Source organism: Schistocerca nitens, chromosome 2, assembly GCF_023898315.1.
Source record: "Schistocerca nitens isolate TAMUIC-IGC-003100 chromosome 2, iqSchNite1.1, whole genome shotgun sequence".
In the NCBI taxonomy this organism is placed as follows: domain Eukaryota; kingdom Metazoa; phylum Arthropoda; class Insecta; order Orthoptera; family Acrididae; genus Schistocerca; species Schistocerca nitens.
The window spans coordinates 733864920-733889603 of record NC_064615.1 but is presented as its reverse complement, the minus strand read 5'-3'; the positions used below and the strand labels follow the sequence as shown (position 1 = coordinate 733889603).

Below are 24684 nucleotides of genomic sequence, written 5' to 3'. Positions count from 1 at the left end.
TCACCCGGCAGATAAATTCCTTCATCCACAGAAACCAGAGGCCAATCCAAAACGTAAAGAAAAACATTCCCAACGGGGAGGATTTCAGGAGGAACAGCTCAACCAGCTTAAACTCCTACACCTCGGGCCAAGGCAGGCCCGTCAATATAGTGAGTGAGTGAGTGAGATACTGTTCTAGCTGTAAAAGTGACAGCATTAAGCCTTTGAACAAGATTCTGAACATGGGCTTTCCGTGACAGTTTGTCTTTCTGAACACCTAGAAATTTCAACTATTCCGTGTCACTAATCATATCCCCATTGTTTGTAACTGTAACATCAGGTTCTGTTGAATTGTGTCAGAAACAGTAAAAACTGAATCTTATTATGATTTAGCGTCTGTTTATTTTCTACAAGGCATGAATTCTTATCTTGAACTGCACTACTGGAAACAGTGCCTTTGTTGCAGACAACATACTTCACTTAAGAGCTAATGTCATCGGCCAGCAGAAATATTTTAGAACCACCCGTAATACTACAGGGCGTATCATTTATATAAATAAGGAACAGGCGAGGCCCCAGCACTTATCCCTGGGGCACCACCAATTTAACCGTGCCATGCTCGGACCCTACATCATCGCCATTCTAAGTACTGTGGAGAATGACAGTTTGCTGTCTGTTCTGAAGTAAGAGGTGAACTAATTGTGAGTTACTCGTCGTATTGGATTATGGTCCAATTTCTGGAGCAATATTTTGTGATAAATAGAATTAAACGCCTTAGCTAAATAAAAAATAGACTCCTAGCTTTCCAAACCTTTTGTTTATTCCATCCAGTACCTCACAGAGAAAACAGATTATAGCATTTTCAGTTGTTAAACCACTTCTAAAACGAAACTGAACGTTTGACATCAAATTGTGTGAAATGAAATGATCGGGTATCCTTACATATACAGCCTTTCTATAATTTTAGCAAACACTGATGGCATAAAGATAGGTCTAAAATTTTCCGCATAATTCCATTCTCTCATTTTACAAAGCCACTTTACTACTGAGTTCATTTCAGAAAATTGACCATTCTGAAAGGAAAAATTACAAATACGGATAAGTACAGGGCTAACATGTGCAGCACAGTACTTCAATATTCTGCTAGGTACTCTATCATATCGATGATAGTCCTTGGGCTTCAATGGTCTAATTACTAAATCCATCTCCCCCTTGTCAGTATTATCGAGAAATATTTCAGTTATCAGTCTCGGAAAGTCATTTTCGAAGAGAGTTACATGATTGCCTGTAGAAACTAGGTATTTATGTAATTGACCAGCTATGATCAGAAAGTGATTGTCAAATTCTGTACATACATCTGACTTACCAGTAACAGAAACATTTTTACTGCGAACTGGTTTTTATCCTCGACCTTATGATGATGACCAGACATTTCTTTTGCGACTACCACGTGGTTTTAATTTTATCCTGTGAATTTGATATTCTAATTGCGTATCACATACTATTTTCTTTCCAATTAATTTTTAAGCACCTTACAGTAGTGACTGAAATTCTCTACTGTAGCTGGTTTGTGACTAATTCGAACATTTTGATATAATTCCGATTTTGTTCTACATGACATCCTTAACTCACTAGTCAGCCACACAGGCTGCCTTTTGCTGTTAGTAACCTGTTTTGGACATTCAAATGGAAAGAAACTTTGAAATAGCATCAGAAATGTGTTAAGGAAAGCATTATATTTGTCATCTCTGTTATCAGCACCACAAAAATCATACCGCTCTTGTTCCTTTACGTATCTTAGAAAGCACTCTATTGACGTTAGATTAGCTTTTGTACATAGTTTGTCGTTATATATAACATTTGAGTAAAAAAACTTTTAATGTCATATTTGTACACCCTCGTCTGAAAGGGCATTCACCGTTTTACTAACAGGATGGACATCTAATAACGAAGAATAAATGAAAATATGGTCTACGGTTGTGCTACAGTTTCCCTGAACCCCGGCTGGAAAAAATATAGTCTGCATCAGATCATATTAATTTCGCGGATTTTCCATCTTTTTCTTGCACAGTCACACACAGAATTAATATTGATGCCAGACATACGATTATTTCTTGGCACTTCCTGTAAAGTAAACCAAGAACCGTCTCTAGTTTGAGATGAAATGCTCGAAGTTGAGGCAACTATAAATAACTATAATTACAAGTTCAGTTTCAGTAAATTCAACTGCTCGTGCACAAAATTTAAATGCCTGTTCAGTACCGAGCGAGGTGGCGCAGTGGTTAGCACACTGGACTCGCATTCGGGACGACGACGGTTCAATCCCGTCTCCGGCCATCCTGATTTAGGTTTTCCGTGATTTCCCTAAATCGCTTCAGGCAAATTCCGGGATGGTTCCTTTGAAAGGGCACGGCCGATTTCCTTCCCCATCCTTCCCTCACCCGAGCTTGCGCTCCGTCTCTAATGACCTCGTTGTCGACGGGACGTTAAACACCAATATCCTCCTCCTGTTCAGTGCAGTGCTTTGATACATCTTTGGATTCAAGTTGAATACCGTTTTTTACCTGATATGCCAATAATGTCAGTATCAATATCTATAAGCAGCCAACGAACTTTCTCTAATACCAGTCCAACCACATTCCCTACAATAAAGCAGAATATTATCCTATCCATTCTTGAGCTGGAATTTTCTTTTCTAATGTCATTGCAATGTCTCATTTTATAATAACCTTCCATGTTTCGGTAGAGTTATTATATCTTAATGCTCCACCTGTGTTCCTGCACAGCCTCTCCCAATCTTCTTTCCTCTCCATCCTGACAATCATTTTAATCTGTTGCGCAATCCTGAGATATAAGTCTCTTGATCCCGACGTCTCGTCACTCAACCATTTCATATATGCGTTTTTCTTTTCCTTAAATATTACTTCCACCTCACTGGAAATCTCTTCTACGCATTTCTCCTCGTTCTTATCCTCTACAAGGGCTTCTCTTACTGCTTCTGAAACACTTTCTTTCATAATCATGTTCGTGTATAGTTATGGGAGCTTCTATCCTTTCCGTGTTATTTTTTTCTGAAGCCGATTTTGATACGGAATTTTGACGCTATGTTGTCTAAGGGAGTTGGTCTTAAACGTCAGGTCCTTATATTAAGTAAGCAAAGCCTGAACGTCTTTACGATTCCCCATAGGCTCTTCTAACGTGCATTTATGTGTACCTTTGTACTGAAAGCGTTTTTTTTGCTACAAAATACTCCCGCTCTTTAAACAGACTGATTAATTTCCTTTCGTTGTCGTTTACTATAGTTTCTTCAAAATGACCTACAATTCCTTCTTTAGATATTCTCACCCTGCTGTTTAAGTCACCTCTCGCTCATTCATTGCTTCCACTACATTCCTCAAATGATTAAACAAGTATTCTTTCTCCTCACTCAACGCACTTTCATTTACTGCATATACTGCAATGTTAGTTGTCTTCTGGTTATATGCATTGATCTCCACTTTTATATTCCTCTAACTTATTTGTTCTATATTGATCATATATCTCACCCACTTATGTAGTAGTGTCGATATTCGTGCTCTAGGATGTTGGGATTTTGGTGCTCCAATACAAGTATAGTAGTAGGTCCACAGTACATCTCCTCCGGAGCACTTCTTCTCAATTTCGGTTAGAAGTATTATATCCAGTTCTTATCTCAATTAAGACTTTTGTCTGTTTTGATCGTGGACCTTTAGCGTTCCAGGTAGCAATAGAAATTGTCCTCTTGCTTAGCCAAAGTGGTCGCCTGTAGATTCTCTTCGTCTGAGGCCTGTGTTGGGGACTGAAGGTAAGCACAACTCTTTCCACAGAATGGGTACAGGTTTACCGCTCCAAACCCCTTCTACGAGGACATGCTTATCTTTTTTCAGGCGTTACTCCCTCTACATTGACTTTTCTCCCAGATTTTGGAGTTTGGTAGTTTTGGTGCGCCCCAAGGAATTGTTTACTCTGTATCACCCGGATGTGGAAGGCGTTTCCCTATGCACCATCAGAGCAAGTGCCCAGTGGGGGACTAGCAACAAGACATGGAAGTAAAAGCATTAGAAAACCAATCATGCACTACCTGTGTTGTGTTGTTTGACATCCATGTCTGCCAAGTTTCTCCAGTTTTACAAACGACGTGAGATAATGTCGGTATATTACGTGTCCCAAGGATTCAGAGCTACCAAATAATGCCTGGGCTGCATTAAGCTGCATATACAAGAATTCTTGATCCACAGACCACCAAACAAAATGCTGGGTGATTTAGAATTCCTATTAGACAGCAACAGGTCTTGTTAAGGGGACTCAGGCCTGGAAACGCGCCGTTTGGAAGATAAACGACTTTGAAAGAAGGTTAAAAGATTTTCTGCAGGACTCGGTCACCTCTCACCGTGAACTATAACGTGTGATGGAAGTGGCGACCATCAGTTTCGTTACACAAAGTGTACCTGCGAACAGTGTTCACATACGCAGAGTCAAAAAGCCCTGGAGTATGTTGAATGATCTCACTGCAGCCATTACAAGGACAATGCGATCGTCCTTTGAGACCACAGGAGACTCGTAAACAATACTCGCCCTGTATCCCCACAGAAAAAAGTCCAGTGTTGTTAAATCTGGCGACCGGGGTGGCCAACGACGGTGTACCGTGATCTGTTCGTCTGTTCTAGAATGTTTGGTGAAGTCGCTAACGGATTTCGTTTGAAAAGCGGGTTGGCGCGCCATCGTGTTGGAATCCCATGTCAGAAAGAACATACAGTGGCACATCTTCCATATGATACACCAACAGGAATTCCAGGAAGGACAAGTAACTCTGGCCCCTTACACGCGGTGGTAGAATACACGGGCCAATCAGACGACCATGGAATACACATTAGCACCGAAACGGTGTTGAGAACCATGGGGATGACAGTTTTCCTCATCCTAAATGTGCCTGTTACGACAATTGAGCAGACCTTGGTTCGTGAAATATGCTTCATCCGTGGAAAGGATGATCCGAGGAAAGCCTGGAAGGTCAACATAAGGGTTTAGGAGCCATGTGCCGGAATCGGCCGTGGCGCAAACACAGCTGGACACTATGAGTGCACGCTCTGGAAGTGGTATAGGTGAAGCTCCTATCCGCGAGAACTCGCCAGACGCTGCTCTGGGATACATTCACGGAACGTGGATGTTGCGGGTACCCGTCAGTGGGTTGTGGTTGACCAGTTGGCGGACTTCCTCCTCCACGACCCCAATCGGCCCAGTTAGTCTGGGAGGTGTCAGCTCCCCGAAGCCGTTGTTCCATTGTTGCAACAATGACATGTGATGAACGGGCACGACCCGGAGACCGTTCGTGATACAAGCGTTGGGCTAATCGTCCATTTCTTCCACTTTCGTCGTAGGTGAGCAACACGTCAGTGTACTCGGAAAACGTGTGTGTTCTGCCATTCTATAAAGTACCGTCTTTCCCGAACACTCACTGGTAACTGATCTACATGCGACTCAGATTTTTGAGTTGTTCTTTGCTGGCACGTGGCATGACGTCACACAAGACATCACGTGACACGAGTCACCGACACCCGTCAATGTGTATTGCTTTCCATCATCCAAAGTCGTATATCTTCCGAACGGCGCATTTCCCGGACACGAGTTTATTACCAGATACTGCTGTCCTGAATCCCGTCTACAACACCTAAGGCTGTATGATAGGAATACTTCAATTCTGAATAAACCTGTATATTCGATTTCCCGATCCTTACGTCCATCAGTTACTTTACTGACGAATCCATCGTAACTCAAACGTACTTCACCATATAATTCAGTATTAGTGTTCCTAATTGTTTTATTATATAACAAGTTTTGGTGCTGCTCGTGGTCTCGCGGTAGCGTTCTCGCTTCCCGAACATGGGGTCCCGGGTTCGATTCCCGGCGGGGTCAGGGATTTTTCCTGCCTCGAGTTGACTGGGTGTTGTTGTGTCGTTCTTCATCATCATCATTCATTCCCATTTTTACGGTCGGAGGAAGGCAATGACAAACCACCTCCACTAGGACCTTGCCTAGTACGGCGTTGCGGGTCTCCCGCATCGTTCCCCTACTCTCTGTCACGGAGTATGGGACTTCATCATCAAGTTTTGGTCGGTCTGTCAACTAACTTGGCAGATGGTGGGACAATGTGTGGCCTAGGAGCGTATCAAGAGACCGATGTTCTGTCTGAAAGACTTTGGAGATAGGCCTACGTAAAACTTAACTTTATAGGGGGGTTCGCGGTTGCAGTTACAATTGGTGCAACGTTCGTATTTTACCTACGCTATTTACTTATTGGAAATTACGTGCCTCAACGAAAGTATCCGAAAACCCCTGTGTAATGCGGAAGTGACCACTAGATGTCTCGAGTGGCTAACGCTGCAATATAAAAGGGTGCCAATGGGTAACAGTAGAACGGGTACCGATAGGTCAGGAGAACTCAGTGATTTCGAACGTGTGCTAGTCACTGAATTCCACCTGAGGAACAAGTCCATCAGTACATTTGAACACATCGAAAGCAGCTCAAGTCGACTGTTGGCGATGTGACTGTGAAGCGGTATCGCAAAGGAACAATCACAGATAAATCAAGAAGAGGTAGAGATCTTGTCCTGACGGACAGGGGCCGTCGATCATTGTGGAGGGAAATTGAAAAATCACATGAAAACAGCAGAAGAAATCACTCGCGAGTTGTAAAATGGTACCAGCAGTCTAGTAAGCCAACGGTCTTGCCGCAGTGGGACACCGGTTGCCGTCAGATCACCGAAGTTAAGAACTGTCGGGCTGGGCTAGCACTTGGATGGGTGAACGCCGCCGAGCGCTGTTGGCAAGCAGGGTGAACTCAGCCCTTGTGAGGAAAACTGAGCAGTTACTTCACTGAGAAGTAGCGGCTTCGGTCTCGTAAACTGACATACAGCCCGGAAGAGCGGTGTGCTGACCACATGCCCCTTCATATCCGCTTCCAGTGACGCCTGTGGGCTGAGGATGAGACGGCGGCCGGTCGGTACTCTTCAGCCTTTCAAGGCCGGTTCGGACGGAGTTAGTTAGCACAACGACAGTTGTGGAGAATTAAAACGAATGCGGTAAAATGGTCGAGCAGCTCCTCATAAGTCACAAATGTCTTGATCAATGGTGTGTGACGCATGAAGTGGTGTGAAGAGTGACGCTTCCGGACAATGGAATGCTGGAAACGTTTTTTTGGAGTAGTGAATCACTCTGTATCATGTAGTAATCAACTGGAAGGGTTTGGGTTTAATGAATACCCGTAGAGGAAACGTATTATCATGTGTGGTCGAAACAGCGAAGTATGGAGGAAGTGGTGTCACTGTATGGGTGTGTTTTTCGCGGTTGGAGTGTGGTCTGTTTATTCCGCTTCAAGGGTAGAACGTCAAGCGGGACGACTTGCAGCAGGAGAGGCACCACAGGAAATTTTAATTTCTACTGTCAATACATTTACAAATAAATTCATAAGACTTTGTCGGCATGACCAGGAAGGATTCAGGTTTCACACTCGTAGCAGTGGAAGTTCAAAAACACCAAAATACTTTTTTACACGGGAAATGTCATCATTTTTTTCACTTACTATTCGCTGTATTCCTTGAGTCTTCGATTAATTTTACATAGCGTACAAACCTTACTTACAGGTGAATGAAACTCTAGAATTTACCTAATTTATGAAAAAATGAATGAGCTATTACATTTCAAACTTCATGTTCAGAAAAAAACCCAAATTTTATATTTAATTATCTCAATTATTACCACAGTTTTTAATAGATTTGGAAAATACTAGAGTTTCATACACCTGTAGATATGGTTCGTATTATGTACAAAATTCGTCCAAGAACCTCTATTAATTATGAAGAAAAATGTATCTATAGCAACAAATGAAACCAATAGTAAATGAAAAATGATGAAATTTCATATGTGAAAAAATTATTTTGTTACATTTTTGAACTTCCATTGCAATGAGTGTGAATCCTGAATCCTTCCTGGTCATGCCGACAAAATTTTATGAATTTATCTGTAAATGTATTGATAGCAGAAATTAAAATGTCCTGTGGTGCTTCTCCTGCTCCAAGTCGGCCAGTCTGACGTCGTACCCCCCACCCCCCTAAGATAATGGTAAATGCGGTAGAATATGAATAATTTTACTGTACAGTTTGGAAACAATGAGTGTATTAGCAAGACAATGTACCCTGTCATAATGCAGTATCTGTGAGGCACTGTTTCTGGGCAACAACATTCCTGTAACGCGTAATGAATCTGACTACAGTGAGATGAGCTACAACCTCAGCTTCGCTCCATATTCCAATGCGCAGCATCACTACCTTTTCTGGTTTCAGATCTTGAGGAAGAATGGACAGTCATTCCTCCACAGACATTGACACCTCACCGAAAGTGTCCCCAGCAGAACTAAAGCCGTTATAAATGCAAAAGGTGGACACTCCTTACATTAATGTCCATTAATAGGAGTCCGGATGCATTTGATCAGATAGTACATAAAAATCACTGTCACCATCTGTTGATGCTATTAATGAATGTAAGGGAAAATTTATACTTTCTCTGTATGTCCACCTTTTTAGAGGTGATTGCTGAACTCGGCTCTTCGATAAGGATGTCAAATTAAACACCTTTCAGCCGTCTAGTTTCCTACCTTATTTTATTTGGCAACCTGTTACAGCGTTTTACTACGCCATCTTCAGGCCCTCGACCGAAATGTAGGAAGATTCTACCTAGGTTGTGATCAAAACAGGGGCCACCATCGTCAGATGATGGTTGAAATTATCGCTATAGCAAAAATCTACTAATGCCAGTATTGCTGGCCCCAGTTTTAATCACAACCCAGGTAGATTCTTCCTACACGTCGGTCGGGGGCTTGAAGATTGAGCAGTGAAGCACTGAAACCACTTGCCAAAAATATAAGGTTGGAAACTAGATGGCTGAGGGGTGTTTAATTTGACATTCTGTTTATATTTTCCGTCGCTTCACCCAAATTAAAACGCGCTAAGTCTCTATCAAGCGCTTGAATCATATAAACAAAAGATAATCATGAACACCTAGCACGTGTAAGCAGCGAGACTGCATTCAATCTATGTCGGTAAACTGTGCGAGCTCCCTAATCATCCGCGAGTTTCATTTAAAGCTGTTATGCGGTTTGACATTTGAGAATAATTTTTATGTTAACATAGGATTCTATGAAACAGAAATGAAGTTTGAGGATACATTTGCTATTAATATTAAAGTTCGGATTTAACAACTGTTACGTATATGAATAGAAACAATTTTCCGAATATTGTCGGATAACTTGGAAGTCCTTGCATTTCTCCTGAGCGAAACACTTAGAGATCTGAAATGTTCTCCATGTCGTAAGTCTCGCCGTCGTTCTGCTGCCCATAATTCTAAATCCTTAGTGGTTCAACCTCTGCAAAACAGCCAAGGGCCCCTGCGGCTTCACGTCCATTACCAAGCTCCTCGATCTGCTCGCTTGCTTGGCCTTACATACAGACCGGCTCGTTCCACTGTTTCCGAACGTGGCCCGTGAATAACCACCGCTTAATATAGAATGCCTGGAAGCTAAAGTTTTTAAGCTTCTGTGCTCATACATACTTCAGAGCCAGTCAGTGCCCATTACCAAATGGTTCGAGTCTTTTAACTGCGAGTAATAATATCGTAAATACGGCTGAAAAAGTTAATCTCACTTTATGACATTTTCAAACGACACAGAAGAAAGCTACTGACTGTAATAACCACTTGGGATGTACAGTATCAGTTTTGTAGCAGGTGTCTTTCGCTTTCCATTGGTGTACGCCAGACAAAGCTACCATGCAAAATTTTATGGATATTGCGTAAATGAGACACATTTTTAAAATTTAATTAAACCCTACGTACTAAAATCTGAGCATGTAAAGTCATAACTCAAATTGTGTTCATTGGGTCAAGTGCGTACTGTTGTTTGTATCAGTCTCTGTTCATTATACAAGTGTTGGACGAAAATATTGAAAAACTGCGAGAAATGAATGCTTGAACATCAAGGCAGATGCTGTCCAAACCTGCATGCTGCGGCGATGTACTTGACTACGAGCGGCACCTGTGTGATATCCTGAAAACGTTGCAAGTGTCACTCGGGGTCAGAAAAATGTTCGTTTTAGCTGTGAGGGCATTATGTTGGAGATAAGTGAATTCGAAATCGGACTCTGTGGTGCTCGTGCGTTGGATGGTTCTGCAACCAAGGAAGCCAAACTGTTTGGTCTTTCCAGTAGCACCGAATTTAAGATTTATGCAGCAATCAGGAAAAGGGCAAAAACATCGACGTCACAACGCAGACGGAAATGTGTTGAAATATTGTGACAGACGATGATTGAAGAGGACTGTGAGAAAAAAATAACGGGACGATAGCAGCAAAAGTCACTGCTGAGCTGAATGCCATGCGAGCGAAGCCTGTAACCACCAGAACAACACGAAGGGCGCTCCATACGCAAGGAATTGCAGGACGTGCTGTAATTACAAAATCGCTTATCAGTGATGCAAATGGCTTTAATAGGAAAAGGTGGTGCCAAAGCCATAAAACCTGGGCTATGGAGCAAAGGAAAAATGTCATTTGGTCGGATGAATCTTGTTTCACACTCTTCCTCAGATTATAGCTGAGTTTACAGCCCAAGAATGAAACCGGGCGGTGTTCGGTGATGTTGTCAGCCATATCGGTGTATGGGCCCCATGGTTACTCTACTGCGCCGCTTTATTGTCAACGAATTTGTGACTATTTTTATCAGGTCCATAACGAAGTGCAATGTTTGTTACACAATGGTCATTCTGTGTTCGAAGATGGTAGTGCCCATATTCACACAGCTCGCATTGTCCAGGACGGATATTACTGAGTCTTAGTGGTGTACTTTGGATAGAACGATGCGTGATCATTATCTACGTCCATCATTGTTAAATGCGGGAAGAATTGTGTACGATTCCCTTGAGAATCGTGAAGGACTTCTATTTATCCATTTCGAGACGACAGTTAGCAGTTTCAATCCCAATTTGCTTCCTAACTGGGCTTAATTTCAGCCGGAAGTCGCCGGGACGGCGTTGCGGCACCTCCCAGGGAAATGTTTTGAACTCACTGGAACAAGTTGGCACCGAAGATTTAAAATGAGTTCCTAAGCCGTGATCGGTACATATCGGTAACCTTTGTGTCCAGTGTCTTGTTTCTCCTGACTTTTTGGGGAGTCGGAATTACACGTGACCCCGATGGGCGAGGAATTTCTTCATGGTTGTTCATCGCTAAATGCTTTATTAATTAGTACTGCATACACTTTCCGCTAGCAGATATAATGCTACCGTCTGAATGTTGCGGCTGGCAGTATTGAAAATGTGACGTCATAGTATCCAGTCACTACACTCACTTGTACAGCCATGCGACTTTATTTTTCGCCCAAAGATTTCAGAAGAGCAGACGTGTAGGTGGAGTCCTTCACAAACGTCCACAAAAAATTAAATTAATAAAAGAAACCATACGCTGCTTAGTGCGGATTTGCCGTTGAGGCAGCTCATCGATGAGGAATGCTTTTGCGTAAAGGTGCCAGTGAGATGTGGCTCCGTTAAGTTGAAAAATAAAATTTTTACGTGTTCTCGGATTAATGGAGAAAGCCACATCTAGAACATAGCCATATAAATTACTCATATAACCGATCGAGCAAGCGAGCGAGTTAGAAGCCATCAGCAAGATTGCTAGTGCCAACTTTACGAATCGTCAAATAAACTGGTGCCAAGAGCTTTCAGTTTCCATGCATAACTTAAAATTCATCCCACGTTTCTATTTGATTCGTTTGGAATGCATACTGTCTGAAATGTGAGCAGAAAGGCGCAGAAAATGACAGCAATCTGACTGAATTCAGTATTTTCGGAGCCACAATTTGGTCGCCTCGGTGGTCAAAATGCTTCGCGCCAATGTCCTCATAAAAACAAAAAATCTCAGTGCCTCATTACTTGAGGGGATGTGACACTAGATAGCGATCCGTCCATAGGATGCGAATTTTTTCTCGTTGACCCTCTTGCTGCAGTCCAAAATGATTTCGCTATGTGCAAGCACCGCATATCACCCTCTCCCTTCCTTCCGTCGTGTAATAAATCATAAACCCACGAGTAAGGGGGGCGGTCGATAAGCAGTGTAACTCATTTTTTTCTGAAAGCAGCTTGGTTTTATTCTGAACTCCAGTACCCCTTATCATTCCCTACTCTTTTGGCTACGGAAACTTAGTTTTCCACAAAATCTCCGTTCAATGCGACGGCCTTACTCATCTTACTGGGAGGAACTGTATGCCGCCACTTTACTGGTTGACATGGGAGCCAACCTCTTGCTGTGTCGATAACCACCTCACCACCACGTACTCCTTCCCGCGGAGTAGATCGCTCATTGGACCAAAGAGATTTTCCATCGTTGCCCATTATGGTCCTCTGTTAGGCGGCTGGGAAATAGACGGGCTCACACCTTTGAGTACCCCAACTGGTGGAGAGTATATCGGCACTATCAGCGGAGACGTCCAGTTATGGAACGAGGAGTTTGAGTGTGATTCGTTGATCCCCTTGAGTGACAGTGTCCACACGTTCCAACACGTATAAGTCGGAGCTGTGTGGGGCCGGCCTACACGCGGGAGATACGACAGGTTTCCACGATCTTCTTGCGATGATGACAGACGCCTCACCCAATGATTCGGCGTAATTTCGTTCACTGCCAGGTCTTCTTAGACATTCTGCAAGTGCCTATCGATATCTGCGATGCTCTGGTTTTCCGCTAAAACAAAACCCGATGATAGCTCTCTGCTTGGAATGCACCTCCGTTATTACTCCATACTAAAGGGCACGTATAGCGCCGCCACCTATCAGTACTTCATGAAACTACAGAGGCTGAATTTGGAATTTTCGAGCTACGGTCGCAGGTTCGAATCCTGCCACGGGCATGGATGTTTGTGATGTCCTTAGGTTAGTTAGGTTTAACTAGTTCTAAGTTCTAGGGGACTAATAACCTCAGCAGTTGAGTCCCATAGTGCTCAGAGCCATTTGAACCATTTTTTTGGAATTTTCGACAACAAATTCCGCATTTGTCCACTGAAACTGGCCGAGGAAAAAATGTTGCATTCACTGAGCGCCTCTCGTAGATCTCTTCGCTGTAGACATACTCATGACTATCTTTCAGACGGTAACGACTTAGGACATCTTCTCTTAAACCAACATGCTTTTTGAGATACGTTGATGATATTTTTATCGTTTGGCCGCATGGAATGGTATCTCTTCATCGATTTTTAGATCATTTTAACTGCATTCATCCATGAATCAAATGTACGATGGAAATTGAAAAAGATGGCAAATTATCTTTTTTGGAAGTCTTAGTACATAAGAAAGAAAATGGGACTTTGGGACACAGTGTATACCGAAAACCTATGCATACGGACCGCTACCTCCATGCAAGTTGTCATCCACATCAACGCTTGGGAGTTTTATCACACTGGTCAAGAGGGCTTATGCTGTTTCGGATTCCGATAACTTGAACCAGGAGTTGGATCACCTGAAGGTTGTTTTCAGGCAGAATGGGTATTCTGATCAGCAAATTACTCGTGTTTTTAAATTTGGACCCCCACGAGAACCAACGGTGGACACTTCCAAATCAGTTGCTTTTTTGCCCTTAATGGGAAGTATTTCTTCGAAAATTTCAAGAATCGTCAGGAAATATGATATTAAAAGCGTCCTTATGCCTTTGGCCAAAACTAGATCCCTTCTTGGATCGGTTAAAGATGATTTGGGACTGAGGAAGCCTGGGGTATACAAGATTCCCTGTCACTGCGGAAAGGCCTACATTGGACAGACTGTTCGTACAGTTCAAGGTCGATGTGTGGAACATCAACGGCATACACGTCTGCTCCAGCCGGAAAAGTCAGCCGTTGCTGAACACTGTCTTAACGAAGGGCACAATATGTCGTATAATGATACGCAAATTATTGCCTCGGCTTCCCGTTACTGGGATTGCGTATTGAAAGAATCAATTGAAATACGTCTGTGTGATGATATTATTAATAGAGATAAAGGCTTTCCTTTAAGTAAAACGTGGAATCCTATTTTATCACAGATAAAACAACAACGGTCTGGTTTCCGACCGGCTGTATTTTAATTTTGCGATTCCTCGCTTTTGACAGTTTTCACCGCTAGCGCTGCTGCAATTCTTCGCCTCACAGAGGGCAGCTCTTCCGTTGCTCGCGCACGCGCAACGGCCAATACCCGCGGTATAAAGGAGCCGCCGAATCTGAGGTCTCTTTCTCCTGTACACTGCTGATATGCCCAAACCTCGCCCTCCTGTTCATCTTCTCCAGTTCGCTGATGACACCGCCTTCCTAGCCCTTTATCCTACCCTGCAACGGTCCCAACGTACCCTCCAAACCAACCTTGACCAATTCACCACTTGGTGCAACCAGTGGTTCCTCCGTGTTAATTCCTCCAAGACCCAGGCGATCATCATAGGCCGCACCACCCGCTCCTTCCGCCTCTATGATTTCTACCTCACCATTTATGGCCGTCCTATCCACCTCACTCCTACCCTCAAATACCTTGGCCTCACCCTCGACCGCCACCTCACCTGGACTCCCCATCTCCTTACCATCCAAAACAAAGATCACAACTGCCTCCGTCTCCTGAAACTCCTGTCCGGCCGGACATGGGGTCTGCATCCTTCCACCATCCTCCACACCTACAAATCCATGATCCGCCCCATCCTTTGTTATGCCAGCATCGCTTGGATTTCTGCCCCTCCCCAGTTCTATAACGCCCTCCAAATCCTCGAACGCCATGCACTCCGCCTCGCCTTCCGCGTCTGCCTTCCGTCCCCCACGCGCATCCTCTATGACCTCATCCCCTTCCCCCACCTTCTCCTTTTCCTTGAACACATCCGCGCACTATATATTGTCCGCCGCCTTGATCCCCCTCAGCCCCTGGTGTCTCCCTTCCTCTCCACTCCCGACCAGTTGCCGCGCCTTTACCGTTGTGTCCCTCCCTCTCTCCATCTCCACACCCTCCATCTCCTTTCCCAACACAACTTCCACCGTCTACCACTCCCGGATGATGAGCTTCGCCCTGACATCTACCCTTCCTACCAACTCTAACCCCCTCTTCCTGCCTTCTCCTCGGGGCTCCCTCTCCTCCCCCTCCCTCCTTCTGAGCGGATTTCCCCTCCTACTCCCCCTCCATCTCTTGTGCCTTCTTTCAGTGTCTCTGCGCTCCCTCCTGCCCTGTCTTCCCTTTTCCTCTCCCGCCCCATGTGTCTGCTGCCTCTTCGTGAACCCACAGTTGCCCCTCCTCTCTTCCTCCCGCCGCTTCCCCAGCTGCCCCATGCTCTCCCCTCCTTTTCCATCCTCTCTGACCTTTCCCTCGGCAGGTCCCACCTGGTAGTTTTATTCTTAGTCGTGTGTGCTCCAAGTGGGTTTTAAGTGTGTTGTTTCGGTGTGTTTTTACTACTGTGGCCAACTTTTAACCTGTGCATGTGCATCCAGTGACTTCTCTGTGTTTTAAGAATCGCCAACTGTGTTTTTTCAACTTTCTGGTGACTTTTTTTAACTGTCCCAAATGAACGTCTGCATGTCAGTGTATTTTTACCTCCATTTTTCTTCCCTTACTCTGTTTTATGTTCCCCTTTATTACCTCCTTATGTATGTATTATTTTATTCTTGTTTTAGTTGTCATGTCACTCGGCTGAAGAGCGGCGGATTGTGCTCTTGACAGCCCTCCCCTGCCCATATGGGGCAGGGAAATGAAATCACAATAAAAAAAAATGAGATCTCCTCAGTTCCGGCGTGATTGTGCACTCAATCTCACCTGAAGATGGCGGCCAGATGGTCCGTCGAAATATCGGGTAGTCGTCAGGACGATGGAACCCGGCTGCAAACCCGTGAAAATCATCAATGATACCTTATAACACACGACGTACGAGGCCGGTGGATGCAAGTGGAAAGCATCTCGTCTAGTAGCTTTCCGAGAATAACAACTAGCACTCCCGTGTAGTTCTATGTATTCCCCCTGTTTTTCTCGTTTCTCCTTTCCCAGTCTTTGAGCACCTTCCTCACTAACTCCCTTCCCCTTCGCCACCCCCACCTTCCCCGTCTCCTGTCCCTTGGTGTGCCACCAGCTCGCCCCCCCCCCCTCCCTGCTTCCGACCATTCCTGACCCCTTCTCCCACCGAACCCCCACCTCTCCTACCGCTCTCTCTCCTCTCTGGCCTTCCCTCCCCTGGAAGGTTCTTCCAGTTTTAATCCAGTTTACTCTCTGTCATCTTTTAGTGCTCGTCATGTGTGTTACTTCAATGCAGTGTGTTTTAAGGGTCGTCGCCTCATGTGGCTTTTTAATACTGTAGACGCCGTTTTTTTATCGTTTTCCCTCTGCCGCCAGTGTTTCTGGACTACGTCTTCGTCGAGTGTGATTTCATTTATATGTGGACTTTATGCAAATGTCCCTCACTAAACTTCTCCTTTTTTGTGTATTCCAACCCCATTTTTTCTCTTTATCGTGTGTTAAATTCAGCTTTTTTCCCCTTACTATCTGTCTTTAATATTCTCCTGTATTACTTTACAGCCTCTAGGCTGGAGAGCAGCGAATTGTGCCCCTGCCAGCCCACACCTGATGCATGGGGCAAGGTATGAAATTACAGTACAGGAAAAAAATCTATACACTCAATTTGATTCTTGTCCTCCGCAGCTATTTATGTGGCAACAAGAAGAAAAATTAACTTGCCTGGAAACGAAGGTCTCCAATTGGTGGCTCTGCATACGGAATGCCTTCAAACTTGTACATGGCTATGTTAGTATACGTCTCTGTCATCAGACCCCTCAGTGTACCTTCCTGCGTTTCCACTGTCACATACACTTGGCCCTGTAAGAAAGACGAAAGAAGACAAGGAATGTGGTGCAAGTAGGTGTTAAGAGGACGATCAGCAGAAAGATATTTGTGAATAGAAAACTCTTGTCTTAATTTACCATTGCTTCCATTTCATTCATTCTAAATTCATTAATTTTATCTTGAAACTCTTCCATTGGTCAGTGTTTGCATTAAAACAACTATATGAGATTCTGGGTCCGCCTTGATTTAGAACACTTTTTGTTATTCAGTTATTCACTCTGAAACTGGTTTCAGGGAGAATATCGCCATCATTAGTGTGTTTTTTAATTCTGAAACTTGTGTGAACAGCATACCTATAAACGTTGTAAAACATTACTACATGGGTACTCTTTGGTTCGAAAGATTGTTTTTTGTTGATAATCTCTAATACCTTATTTACTTCACGTCACAGCATGGTTTTTACGATTGTTGTTGCTGTTTCCGGCATATTTTGTGTTTCTTTGTTGCTGTGTTTGTCAGCTTACATCATGCCATCTGCAACTGTATGAGTGACTGTTATTAAACAAATGCGAAAACGTGAACTTACGTATGTCGGCGTTATACATTTGTAAAACCGGTATTGTTGTGAATACAGTTTTCGTGTCTATTAGATTGTACGTAGTTTGTCATTTACTTACGTTGGTTTGACGGCTTGCAGCTGCTTTTAGACACAGAAGAACATAGCTTTCGCACCTTGTTCGTAATTCAAAACATTACACCTTCTTACTGTTCGTGTGTGTCAGGAGAAATTTTCATAATATTCTCGTAATATGCTATACATTCCTCGCGACACACACAAACACAAAGGTGGTGTAAGGTTTAGGGTTGTAAAGGAGGTGCGAAAGTTATGCTTTTTTGTGTTTAAGAGCACCTGCAAGCCGTCCAACGAACGTGAGTACATGACGAACTACGAAACAACCTAGTACACACGAAATCTGTGTCTATAACAATACCGCAATTTCAAATATATAACGTTGACATACATAAGTTCACGTTTTCGTATTTGTTTACCAACAACCACTCATTCAGTTGCAGATGACATGATATATGCCGAGAAAAACGGCAACAAAAATGAAAGAAAATATGAGGAAACCGCGGCAGTGATCATAAAAACCATGCTGTGTCATCAAGTAAATAAGATACTCTGAAAGCATTCACAGAAATCAATATATGACACCAACAGTACACATGTGATAATGTTTTACTACGTATGTAAGTATCCTTTTATTTGCATGTTTCAGAATTAAGGAACCCACTGATGATGGCGATATTCTCACTGAAACTACGAGGGTGATCCCAAAAATAAGGTCTCCTATTATTTTTATAAATGCATAGACCTGTTCATTTCTACAGTGGTTTACATCAGTTAACAGCTTGAACATTTAGCCTTTTCGACATAATCACAATTTCTGTCGATCCATTTTTGTAGACACTGTGGCAGTTTTTGTATGCCCATGTCATACCAGCTCGCCGCCATGTTGTTCAGAAAGTTACGAACCTCTTCTTTCATCTCGTCGTCGGATCTGAATCGCTGGGAACACAATTAACGCTGACGGGTACTGCGAGACTCTGAAAAACCTCAAACGGGCAATTCAGAACTGGAGGAGAGGAATGTCGAGCAAGGGCGTACACATTCTCCATGAAAACGCTCGCCCACACATTGCTCGGCAAACCGTTGCCTTCCTGCAACAATTTCAGTGGAACATAATCACCCACCCTATAGTCCTGACTTGGCGCTCAGTGGCTATCACCTGTTCCCTAGGTTAAAAGAACATTTGGCCGGAAAGCGATTCAGCTCCGACGACGAGGTGAAAGAAGAGGTTCATAACTTTCTGAAAAGCATGGCGGCGAGCTGGTATGACGTGGGCGTACAAAAACTGGCACAGCGTCTAGAAAAACGCATTGACAGAAATGGTAATTAAGTCGAAAAATAGCTAAATGTTCTGGCTGTAAACTGATGTAAACCATTGTAGAAATAAACAGGTCTGTGTACTTATAAACAAATAGGAGACCATACTTTTGGGATTACCCTCGTAGTTTGATATATCAAAGTGTGCTTTGCATCAAGGCTTATCCTAAATTCTAAATTGTCTTTATAATTTTCTTTGTTGTGAAACTGATGCCTGACATAAGACAATGCTCTCGCTTGCATCCATAAAAAGAGACGTATAGCATGTTATTGGACTTACTAATATGCAGACGGGCGCCAAAGAGAGATGGAGTACTGTAAGCAGGCGAACAACTGCGTTGAGCCTCATAGTGACCAAGAGTAGCCTACCTCTCTGTCTACCAAAACTGGTGGACACTGAGAGAAATATAAGCACCAGGCTGCTCTTTCCCACAGTACAGGGAATTGTGTAAGCGGTCGATGAACACAGCTGATAAATTATCGCTTTATATTATCGTATCATTGATATTCCTTGGAAAACTACCCTGCAATCAGCTGTGTATATCTAATAACAGGTTAGCAGCTCTGGTGAGGCGATAAAGTGAGACTGATCAGAAAATTCTCTAGAGATTAACGCAGATTAAACGTTTTAATTCTTTATTCTAATAAAAGTTGGCAATTTCACTGTTTCAGGATGTTATTCAGGATACCATAGACAAGCTGTAGTCAACCTGGTCCCCAGAGAAGTGTTGGTTGGTTGGTTTAAGAGGAAGGAACCTAATAGCGAGGTCATAGGTCGCGTCGGATTAGGGAAGAGTGGGGAAGGAAGTTGGCCGTGCCCTTTCAAACGAATCATCCTGAGATTTGCCTGACACACGAAGACACTAAATCAGGATAGCCGGACGCGGGTTAGAACAGTCGTCCTCCCGAATGCGAGTCGTGTGTGCTAACCACTGCATCACCTCGCTCGGTCAGGGGAGTTTGATAGGACTGCATATTATTTTCTATATGCATTAAACGATCTGACGAACATGTTGGGCAGCAATCTGTGGTTGTTTCCTGATGGTGCTGCGATATACCGGAAGATGTAGATGACTGACTGTAGGATGGTAAAAGACGGCTTACAAAAAATTTATTGTTGGTGTAATTATGGCAGCTGTTCCTAAATGTAGAAATGTAAATATCTGGACGTAATGTTGTGATAGGGAAGGCGAATCGTCGACTTTTGGTTATTGGAAGAAGTTTAGTAAAGTGTGGTTCATCTGTAAACCAGACCGCATATAGGATGCCTATGCTCTCGAGTGCTGCTAGAGTGTTTGAGGTCCATACCAAGTCGGATTAAAGTAAGAGGCGGACTGCTGGAATTGGTACCGGTAGATTCGAACAAGAGAAAGTCTAGCGGAGATGCTTCGCAAATGCAAATGGGGATCCCTAGACGGAAAGAGAAGTTCTTTTCGATGATCACTAATGAGAAAATTTAGGGCATCGAGATCTGAAGCCGACTGCAGAACTGTCCTACTGCCGGTAACATACATCTCGCGTAGATAAGAGAAATTACGACTCATACGGACGAACATAGTCACTATTCCCTAGCTCTTTCTGCGAGAGTAACACGAAAGAAACCAATAACAGCAGTAACAATAGTTATTATTATATGATTTAAGTTGCTGTACCTCTGCTTTATAAATTTTATAGTGTAAAATTGGTTCCCTACGTCGTATATTACCATTGATGTGGAGCCGGTGGGTGGGGAGAAAATTTTACTGCCAACAGGGATACAATAGTGAGCGTTAGGTAAAAATGGTGACTACCTCTGCGATAAACAACGTACGAGACATTCATTCTAACTGATATAAACTGCGTCCTGATATCCTAATAAAGACAGTGACGACAGTCCTGAAAACAAATATACAGATCTAACAACAATAAAAGTGTCTTATTCATCCTTTCCGACCTTTTTAGACACGCTACAGATATTATTTTCAGTTATTCCATTGAAATATGGCTCTGTACTAGATGGGTGTATCAAAACATGTCAAAGGACGGCAGAACGGAGCTAAAATGCCCCGGGTAAAATTATGTAGTTATGTAATTCAGTTGTTTGATCAGGTAGGCAAAGCAGCTCCTCTCTAGAATGAGATTTTCAGTCTGCAGCGGAGTGTGCACTGATGTGAAACTTCCTGTCAGATTAAATCTGTAAGCCAGACAGTGACTCGAACTCCGGACCTTAGCCTTTCGCAGGCAGGTGCTCTACCTGCTCTACCAACTGAGCTACCCAAGTATGACTCACGGCGCCTCCCCACAGGTTCAGTGCTGCCAGTACCTCGTCTCCTACCTTACAAAGTTCTGCAAGTTTCACAGAGGAGCCTCTGCGAAGTTTGGAAGGTAGAAGACGAGGAATTGGCAGGATTGAAGCTGTGAGGCCCGGTAATGAGTCGTTCTTGGGTAGCTCAGTCGGCAGAGAGCCCTTGCCCGCAAAAGGCAAAGGTCTCAAGTTCGAGTCTCGGTCCGACACACAGTTTTAATCTGACAGGAAGTCACCTCCTCTCTGCTTGCGTTTTGCCACAATTTTACAAGCCAGGGGGAAAGATCTCACTGGGAAGAAACACTGAGTGCGCTTTCCTCATTTTCACTACATTTGATATCCAGCACACTACCTATATCCACATGTCCTCGACAAGGATGATCGCTGGACTGAGTAGAAGCGGGTTAAATTACAAATGCATGCATATGCGTAAATCCTGGGGCACTTCATTGGTGTAAAATTTCGTCTCTCCTGGCTCCGTACTGAAGATGGTTCCGGGCACCACTTAAGGATTCGTGTTGTGGAGTGGTCAGTTCTCACTTCGTTTTTCACTCTCGGTGCTTGGAGGCAAGTCCAATTGCATTTCCGACAGAAATGGCGGGTTGCTGAGGCGTAGAGTCGCGGTGGAATCGCTGTGCTATCAGTAGTATGCCATTCCGTTTCTCTCCACGCTTAAAGCGTGATTTTAGGCATTCGCTGCTCAGGCTTTTGAGTTAAGAAACTTCTGCAACTTTAAAGTAATATTTGAGGAGCGTGATGGCTTTCTCGTGGGTGTTAATTTTGGTAACATCTCACTAAAGTGACATGGTGCAGAACTTGTTCTTCACCTTATGTGATTTACTTCACTCATTTAGTTCCTGATAATGTTCATGTTCCGTTTCTGTTGGGGGGGAGGAGACCCTTTTGATAACTCAACTCTGGATCGTAATTGTGAATATGAATTTCGGTAATTTTGTGAATGTCTGAGACTTTACGTGTGAGCGTGTGTGCGCCCATGTTGTGCTCGTGAGCCATCGTACTCCCTGCTGAATAACTACGAGGAATACAGTTTGTCCTTTACAGAACCACAGTGCTGGATTTTTCATACGTGTTCTATGTTCAAGTTCACAAGTGTGCTCCGTTTTGTGAGTAAATACGTTATGTTCACCAATTTCATTCGTTAAACTTATACCCAATGTGCAGATCAGCACGTAGTCTTGTGTCCTGTAGTCGGTAATCTCGCGCACTCGGCAAGATAAAGTTACTAGTAGAGAATTAATAAAGTTAAATACTTGATCGGTCGATCTGATAAACGTTGCGCGTTTCTCTTTGTCGTAAAAACTAGGGATAAATTTCGCTTAATGTTTCACGGAATTGACGAGTTAACACTCTGGCGTAGTCAGAGAATGCTAGGTACTGTATTTGTTCATCACAACGTGACAACGAAAAGTCCGTGTTACAGGTCGAAATTTCCACCCACCAAAGAACTAACTGCTGTTCTACTTTTTTTAGATAGACAAGACTGTGTTGCCAGTGCAGGACTTTGTGCAGGAATTTATCTGTCCTATATATCCCATAATGTTCGGAGGTGATATGGACGGCCAATCATTCGCTCCAGTTGCCCAAAATGTTCTTTGAACCAATCACGACTAAATGTGGCTCGGTGACAGGACACGTTGTCGTCCATAAGAATTCCATTGTTTGGATATACAAAGTCCATGGATCGCTACAATTGGTCTCAAAGTAGCCAAACATAGCCATTCCCAGTCATTGATCGGTTAAGTTGGGCCGGTGAACCCAGTCCATTCCATGTAACACAGCCCACACCATTATGGAGCCACGACCAGCTTGCACAGTGCCTTGTCGATAACGTGGGTCCATGGCTGCTTGGAGTCGGCGTCACACTCGAACCCTACTATGAACTCTTACCAACTGAAATAGGGACTCATCTGACCGGGCCATGGTTTCCAAGTGTTCAGGGACCAGACGATATGGTTACTAACCCAGGAGAGGCGGTGCGGACAAAGTCGTGCTGTTAGCTGATGATGACGATGCCTAATGGCTGAGGGCCCCAAAGAGCAAAGTCACAAGCGCCCTTCGTGCTGTTACCAAAGACACTCGCAAACACCACTGCTCTCTCTTGTTAAATGAAGGCTATCGGCTACTGCATTATCTGTTGTGAGCTAGTGCCTGACATGTGGTATCCTCGGCACACTTTTGACAATTCGGATCTCTGAACAATGATTTCCCAAATTTTTTTCCGAAATGGAAAGCCCAGTGAGTCTAGCTACAACTACCATTCCGCATTGAAAGTCTGCTAATTGCTGTCGTGCGGTGAGTCACCTCGGAAACCTTTTTACATGAATTACCTGAGTACAAATGACATATCCGCCAATACGCTGCCCTTTTGTGTCATGTGTATGCAATACTACAGTCACCTGTACATGTGCATACTGCTATCCCATGACTATTGGGATCTCAGTGTACGTGTATATGTGTATCTGAAATAGTGAGTGTTCTCGATCAGTTACCCTTGGGTATACGGTTACTCTGCACTTCAAGTTCGTCTGAGGTATTTTCGGTTAGTACTCTAGGTTGCGCAATAGGCGTAGACGTAAGACGTCCTAGACGTTTTTTGAAATACATTGCGAAGAGAATTTTAGAGCACCGAGTAATGACCATGAAAGCGAAGCGAAGGAGGTCTCAAAAATGGGGATTTCCTGCTAATTAACGGTGCGCACTCAAGCGATAGGGAAACACAAGCACTATCTCCGAACTTACCAGATGGACAGGCTTCAAGGGCAGGGCCGGACTCCACGAAAGCAGATGGTAGCATTAATGTGGGCCAGGGGCTCCCTGCACTGCCTATATAGAGTTTGTACGTGGCTGCTGAGCATGTAAGCACGAAAACAATTCCAAAAGTAGTCACACAGTCTTTGTCTGTATTTCATTTTGTGGCCTTCCATGATCTTACACTATAGCAATTTCAGACGCTAGACGTACGTTAGGAGTGAAGATTCAAGCAGAAAAGACGGAAATTGATGCGGAAACTGAAGAAAATCAGCAAAGAAGTGGACAGGTTTGCACAGAATAAGAAGAGAATAAACAAAAGCGTGAAGACGGGAAGAAAGTAGAAGTTTGATTCTATAATCAGGTGACTGTTAATGCTGAACACAGCTCATATGCCACATTCTCAACCCTGTTTGTGATTTACTTGAGGAAACAGCTGTTCAGGAGTAGGCTATTGTGTACCTGCTGCCAACATAGTGAACGTTAAACCAGAGCTGAAAGAGGAATGTGAGTTAGAATTACTTGCGGTAAATAGGAATGATTTGTATGATAACGCAATTGACGACTAACAGAGTAAACCAGATGTGATACTTGCGGGTACATTTGTCAGAATGTGGTATTAGTAAATGAGCCAGTGTATAAAGTTTCAAAGAGAAGTCGCCGCGCGACTGCTGTGGCTCCATGTTTTAAGAATGTGTTTGTTTCTGTGGATAGTGTGTCGACGAGGTGTTCCGGTTTGAGCAGATTTTCGAAACAGATACTTGGTCAAATTTGCCATGCGATACGATTTTTCATTTATCCTCTGTTCGATAGATCGTTCATGTGT

General features: G+C 43.6%; 1 protein-coding gene across 1 annotated transcript in view; it reads right to left on the bottom strand.

Annotated features, from left to right (window-relative positions):
* Nucleotides 1-19230, bottom strand: part of LOC126236939 (esterase FE4-like) — an 81568-nt gene extending 62338 nt beyond the window's left edge. Inside the window, exons 1-2 of the mRNA XM_049946630.1 lie at nt 19086-19230; nt 16753-16890 (exon numbers count right to left, since the gene is read on the bottom strand). Coding sequence (XP_049802587.1) covers nt 16753-16890; nt 19086-19154 — 207 coding nt within the window. The 5' untranslated portion in view covers nt 19155-19230. The remainder of the gene's footprint in view (nt 1-16752; nt 16891-19085) is intronic.
* Nucleotides 19231-24684: the final 5454 nt, after the last annotated feature.